This window comes from Festucalex cinctus, chromosome 18 (assembly GCF_051991245.1).
Source record: "Festucalex cinctus isolate MCC-2025b chromosome 18, RoL_Fcin_1.0, whole genome shotgun sequence".
NCBI classification, from domain to species: Eukaryota; Metazoa; Chordata; class Actinopteri; order Syngnathiformes; family Syngnathidae; genus Festucalex; species Festucalex cinctus.
This window is the reverse complement of record NC_135428.1, coordinates 18413292-18420103: the sequence shown is the minus strand read 5'-3', so window position 1 is coordinate 18420103 and position 6812 is coordinate 18413292. Positions and strand designations below refer to the sequence as shown.

The 6812-nt window shown below is 39.9% G+C and overlaps 1 protein-coding gene across 1 annotated transcript; it reads left to right on the top strand.

Annotated features, from left to right (window-relative positions):
* The first annotated feature begins 4239 nt into the window (after window positions 1-4239).
* bsx (brain-specific homeobox) lies at window positions 4240-6217 on the top strand. Its single transcript, XM_077505648.1, has 3 exons — window positions 4240-4588; window positions 4998-5188; window positions 5480-6217. The coding sequence occupies exons 1-3, from the start codon at window positions 4345-4347 to the stop codon at window positions 5720-5722; spliced, it is 678 nt and encodes a 225-aa protein (XP_077361774.1). The 5' UTR covers window positions 4240-4344; the 3' UTR covers window positions 5723-6217.
* The last annotated feature ends 595 nt before the right edge of the window (window positions 6218-6812 follow it).

Genomic DNA, 6812 nt, shown 5'->3' with positions numbered 1-6812 from the left:
CAACTAGTTTAGGCTATATGATGTCTGAACTATGTGAAGTCAGGAATCGTTTATGCTGTTTGATGATGTTTGTTGATGTCAGGAACTATCTGTAATTACTGGGTTAACAGCCAATCAGAGAATTCCATGTCAGTACTGGTACTCACATGTCTAGCCACAACCAATGAGATTGATTGACTGGCTATATAAGAGTCTGAGAATTGTGTGTATTTTGCCGGATTATTGTCCACCTGTTCCTGTGTACAGCATCTCTGAGTTTCTGTGCCTCTCGATGTGAAAAAATAGATAAAATCTCATTTACGTCTGCACCTTTGGGATCCAAGCCTCTCAGCACACAACAAATTAGGCTGCTATTTCTTAAATGCCTTTAGCAATATAAAGAAAATAAAAACGTTTTCATGGTTTTACACAGTTAGATGTTGTGGGGCAGTCTTGCATGGTTGACACGCCTCTGTAACATCGCATGGAAATCGGGGACAATGCCTTTGGATTGGCAAGCTGGGGTTGTGGTCACCCTTTTTCAGAAGTGGGACCGGAGTATGTGGCCCAACTATAGAGATCAAACTCCTCAGTCTATTCAGGGGTATTAGAGAGGAGGGTCCATCGGAAAGTAAAGTCTCAGATACAGGAGAGACAGTGTGGTTTTCGTCCCGGTTGTGGAACAGTGGACCATATACACCCTCAACAGGGTCCTCGAGGAGGCATGAGACCTCACCCAACCGGTCTACATGTTTGTGGACCTGGAGAAGGCGTTCGTGTGTCTCTCAGGGAGTTCTGTGGGAGGTACTTTGGAAGTATGGGATACCAATCCCCCTGAATACGGACTGTTCAGTCCTTGCATGACCAATGTCAAAGTTTGGTCCGCATTACCAGCAGTAAATCGGATTTGTTCCCAGTGAAGGTTTGGCTCCGCCAAGGTTGCTCTTCGTCACAGAGTGGCAGCTGCTCGACTTCCTGTCTAGTCTGCACATCGAGAGGAAGTGGGGCTCTGGTACAGCCAACACAACTTGGACCTTAACACACTCAAGACTGTAGAGATGATCGTGGACTTCAGGAAACATCCTTTGCCACAGCTGCCCCTCACGTTTTCAAAAGATAGAATTAAATATCTGCATAAATGTGAGGGGTATGCTCACTTATGGGAGATACTGTATATACTTAGTTTCTCAAGTCATTTCAAACTTGATAAGTACCAACACCAAACTGGTGAATATACGGTACTTATTACACAACCCAGGTCACACACATTTACAGTGGAAGTCTCAGCCCCCACCCCACCCACACAAAAAAAAATGCTTCACAATAATATGTTCCATGCAGCACCACTAGTCTAAATACGGTTTTCTGGTTAATGTGTTAGTGGAATATGAGTTAAGCAGCAAAATCCAGCCAGGGGGTGGCCATTTTGCAACTTGCTGTCAAGCGAAAATGACATCACACTTGCTCAGAGCTCAGGTAACAACCAATCACAGCTCAGCTTCAGAAAACGGGTGAGCTGTGATTGGTCGTTGTCTGAGCCGAGCAACCGTGATGTCATCTTCAGTTGACAGCATTTGGCAAAATTGCCGCCCCCTTGAGATGGATCAAAACGTCCGAAATTTGCTGCATAACTCTTGTTTGACAAATGTAATATTGAATCAAAATGTCATGTTAGACTAGTGATGTTACATATAAGATATTATTGTCAAGAAATGTGTATGGTTGACTTTTCCCTTTCATGACATAGTTTTCCATTTAAATTGAATTGATTGTTGTGAATTTTTCAGTCAGATGGCATCCCAGTAGCTCTTAACGTATCGACAGCGGAGCCTGTTATGCCATCTGACCTGTCAAGCAGAAATGCTTAATGTAGCACGTTGCTGCGCATAAGGACCATTCAACCTGATGTTAACACCAAGCCTGAAAGGCTGCTATTATAATAATTCAGTTAGCCAGTGGCTCAAGACTAACCTTGTACAACATGTTAATGATATTTTCTTCTGCTGAGGAATCAAATCAGATTCATGTCCTGTTTTGCTATTTCTTGATAATTTTCTTTTTTTAATTCAGTGGTGTTTTGGTTCTCTCTCTCTCTCTCTCTCTCTCTCTCTCTCTCTCTCTCTCTCTCTCTCTCTCTCTCTCTCTCTCTGACTTATTACCATTCTTTGGTGACATTTAAAAAAAAGCATTGCAAAAACACAAAGTCAACTTATCTAATATGATGCATAGGCCTTGATTTTTTTTAAACTTCAGAACTGTAGTTTTCTCCTTCCTTTCTTTTTTCTTTCTTGTAGCATTGCACTGAATAAATATAATATTTATTAAATACAACTATTTTTTTTCGCAATTGCATTTCAAGGTTAAAGTTGTATATATATACTGCATCCTTTTTTTGAGGATTTATTTCACCTTTGATGAAGTAGCCTATATAAATGCATGGTGCCTCTCTGTTAAAGAAAGACAAGACTGACATTAACTTCAAACTGAGTAAAGTCATAATAAATTTACAATGGACTGAAAATTAATAAATACAAATTGGACATTGTTTTTGAATGATTTTCTTGAGAGTCAGTCCTTATGTCGTACAGTCTGCACACAGCACTAACCTAATGGACATTGAATGGGGACTATCTTTGCAGGTGTATTTTTCATCAAAAGCTCATGCTGCAGCAGCAGCAAAGTGTCGATGGGGAATTTATCAAACACAACTGAGCAAAAAAAATAGCTATTATATTACCAATAAGTCATTTGAAATTCTACGTTTTGGGGAAAAAAAATGAAAGTAAGTTCACCCCACTGAGAATGAATGCACAAACACGTGAAAATATTTAATTAAACATGACTCGCAATGGGCACCGGAAAAAAAATGAGAATAGATGGAAATGTAACACTACTGTACAGCAACTATAAATTTACAAAATTACATTGTCGCCGAAACGTATAGCCGGCACGTAAAGAATTAAGTGACGCACATTTCGACCTAATGAAATTGCCACAAAGCCGCTTAACAGTGTCCAAAGAATGAATCCTAAAGGCGATTTGATCACCATCTGATCCATTTATTTTCCAGTTTCCTCTAAAAGCAACTAGTTATCCTGGTGTGACGCTCAGTCAGTGCATAAGAGGTCGTGCTTCCATTTGAGCATCATGTTTTCTTCCCATCATTATTTCGCTCTATTAAAACGTCACAATTGTTCTCTTGCCTTTTTATTTCACTTCATCCCAGAATGGTTTGATACTCATATAGTCCTGGGGCAGGTTATAGCCTACTAGATATAAAATATTGTTTTTGAGCTGCAGGCATATCTGAAAGTGCGTGACTCTCGCCCTGTAATTAATTTGTTCTCCGTCCTTCTGATCAAATGGAAATCCTGCCCCGCACATTCAGGATTCGAGTTTCCGCTCTAATATCTTCCTAATTGCCTAACATAGCATTGCAGGCTGATTCTGCCTACATTAAGGCACTTTCGCATTAACTGCCGTGATTAGAAATGTGATGACAGCACCATATCAACAAATTATGGCAAACAGCTTTGGTTCGTAAATGGGCACGGTGTACTCTCGCAGATTTTAATATCGACAATTACAGTCCATTCGGATGGAATTGGAAGACAGATTACTCCCGCGACACCCGATTAAAAAACTGAAATGAAGAAAGAGTGCAAAACTTTTTAGGCTGTTTTTATCCCCCCATCAGAGTACAAATTTAAAATTGATCAACAAACAAATCACTGGTTTCGAAAAATTCAACAGGTCCAACAAAAATTGGACCCACAACATATCAAATGCATGGGGGAGTGTATGTAAAAATACATTTAACAGCGTGCATCTTAATATTTTTGCTCCCAAGAAGAATATTTTGGATACAAAGTAGCCTCGTCGACCTTTTTACTTAAATGGAATTAGTTGTATTGTAAACATGTGGATTCATGCGGAAATCAGAAACACCCCAAACCCATGCAGGAGGTCAATGGTTGCACATAAAAACAGCCGCGTTGCCCGGCAACCAAATAAGCAGTGTTTTAAGTATTTGTTTCCACCCGAATGACGCTATGTGTTCAACACACTCTGCTTTTCTGGGTGATCGCCGTTTCACCAAGTGCACAATTTCAACCAATCGGAGTTCAGACCGCGTCCGTCACGTCTCTCCCGCCCATCTGGACTCTAATTGGCTGATGGCTAAATCAATTTTCACACTCCTGTCTGAATAAGAACTTGATGACAATCTGCCGTTCCAGGACATGCGGTGATTGACTGACAACACATAGGAGCAGCATTTAATAAAAATCGAGAGACGACTATAAAGAAGCAGGCGCCGATGCATGTTTAATCTAAATCCGCAGCATACTTTCAGAAACTTTCATCATGAGCATGAACTACCCAACTGCAGGTCCCACGCAGAGGGCGACGTCGTTTTTTATAGAAGACATCTTATTGCACAAGCCTAAGCCGCTGAGAGAAGTTATTCAGTCGCCTTTCTGTAGCTCCGTGGCCTCACGGATGCCCATCTTGGAGTATGGATACCCACTGATGCCAACGCCAGTTTTGGCTCCACATCCACACCATCCGCTGCATAAACCAGAACATCACCAGTACTTCTTTACATCTGGTAAGTGGCCATATGCCAAAATACATTTAGCTGCAAGCTTCATATATTTACCTCGAATTCTATATTTTTGTCTAATGGCAAAAAATGGCGGTTGTAAAGTTTATTTCCCCAAGCAGAATATATTTTTAATTCACAAAAGCAAATTTGCAATTCTTTTTCCAACAACAAATGCATCAAACGGGCTATACGTCTGATGTTTTGCCTTCTAAAAAATGAATCAATAAGCAAAATATATACCCTTTCCCGTTAAAGTCAATTGTAAAGCCAGAATGTTTAATAGTAATGATAAATAATCACACTTTCTAGAGCGTTTTTATTTAAATAAATTGATAAATATATTTATTTACACAAATAAATGAATAGACTGTAATTGTATTATTATTATTATTATTTTTTAATCCCCGTGCAGGCATGCAGATGCCGGCCTTGTTTCAGCACCACGCAGACTTACCGGGGAAGCACTGCAGACGCAGGAAGGCCCGGACGGTTTTCTCCGACTCGCAACTCTCCGGTCTGGAGAAGAGGTTTGAAATTCAGCGGTACTTGTCCACGCCGGAGAGAGTGGAGCTTGCCACTGCGCTCAGCCTTTCCGAAACGCAGGTAGACGCTCGTCAAATTCAATAAATAAATAAAAAACCCAAAAAAAACGCTTAAGCTGGAAAGCGTTCCAAGTTAAATTTATTGCGTCCCCTCGGTGTCCAAGAACTCATTAACATAATTAATTTCTGATAGTGATAATTAGCTGCTTATTTTTTTAGGAGTTGAACAAAATTGCTATGATTCCCTTATAAAATGGGCCAAAACTAACACGTAAAGACTTACAGAAATATTTCACTCATATTTCACGATTAATTTGCAGGGCATTGAATTTGAATTACTCTCCTCGCGCAGGTGAAAACGTGGTTTCAGAACCGGCGGATGAAGCACAAAAAGCAGCTGAGGAAGGCCCAGGATGAGCACAAGACACCCGGGCAGGTGGAGAGAAGCGCAGAGAACTCGAACGAGAGCGAGTTGGCGGAGAAGAGCGGCAAGGAACTGAAACGTCCACTGGAGCGGGACACATATTTGCTGGAAGAAAACGACGACGACGTGGATATCGAGGATGATATTTGCTCGCCGGATCACCTCTTATAGTAGGCTATTCGTGGCTGTTTTGCACGCAGCACGTCGTTTGTAAATAGCGCAGACTTTATAGCCGATTATTGTCATGACAAATATTTACCGGTGGAAAATGATGGGCCGACTGTGATGTTCATTCATGCGCCTTTTTCAACTGTAAATAAATTCAAAATATCATATATGATGAAATCTAACACAATATTTCCGTTGCATTATCTAATTCAAATAAATTGTTTACATTTATTATTTATTTTTATTTCAGACTGGCGGCTTCATTTAATGGCGGCTGCTCTGAAATATTTTACTGCACATTTAAATTACTGTGCATTGCTTTCATGTGTAAATTATTTATGCATGTGTAGAATGAGAAATCAATATTGTGCTCCACATTTTTCCCCTTTAAACTGGCGCACTGTTGTACAAATCTAGTGATCAGTTTGAACTGATCTGGGCCCATTTTGAAGTCTGCGTGCCCTGCACTGAGCAATGTTGTTGTGCTTTCAAACAAGTGATTCCATTTAAAATACGAAACAAAACAAAAAAGGTTGTTGACAGGTGTCATGGTCATGTTATTTCGAATTGGGAATCTGTTACGGGTAAGTGTTTGACCGACGTGCTGTGATGAGCGAAAAAAAGTGTGCTTATCCTCGAACTTCTGGGTTAAATAAAAAATCTGACGACTAGAATTCGTTCGCTTTGTTCTGTCAAATAAAATGGCATTTTTAAAAAGAAAAATAAACAGTTGGTGCTTTTTGTTTAGCTTTGACTTGACATATCCTGCAAGTCATCCAAAACAATATTGTAAAAAAAAATATGCAACAAGATTTTTTTTAACTGTAGCCTATCAATACCACATCAGGACCTTACGTTTAATCTCCAAGTCATGAAATATGAAATGCATTTATTGTGTGGTTTGTGGTTGTTGGTGATAATCAACCTTTCGTGGCGCAGCAACATTCACTTCACGTTGATGTGTTGACAGTAAAACCTTATCAAATATTTCTTCAGAAGTACTAAAATAGAAATTACATGATGGCCGTAATGACAGCCCCATTCATGCCATAATTGAATATTTTCAGGATTCTAACGAGCTACAGCTTCCCTC

Excerpts from the sequence above, each read along its gene's own strand:
- bsx (XM_077505648.1), top strand. The coding sequence starts at position 4,345 with ATGAGCATGAACTACCCAACTGCAGGTCCCACGCAGAGGGCGACGTCG. Across the intron at positions 4,589-4,997 it reads CCAGTACTTCTTTACATCTG|GCATGCAGATGCCGGCCTTG; the intron begins GTAAGTGGCCAT and ends ATCCCCGTGCAG. Across the intron at positions 5,189-5,479 it reads TCAGCCTTTCCGAAACGCAG|GTGAAAACGTGGTTTCAGAA; the intron begins GTAGACGCTCGT and ends CTCCTCGCGCAG.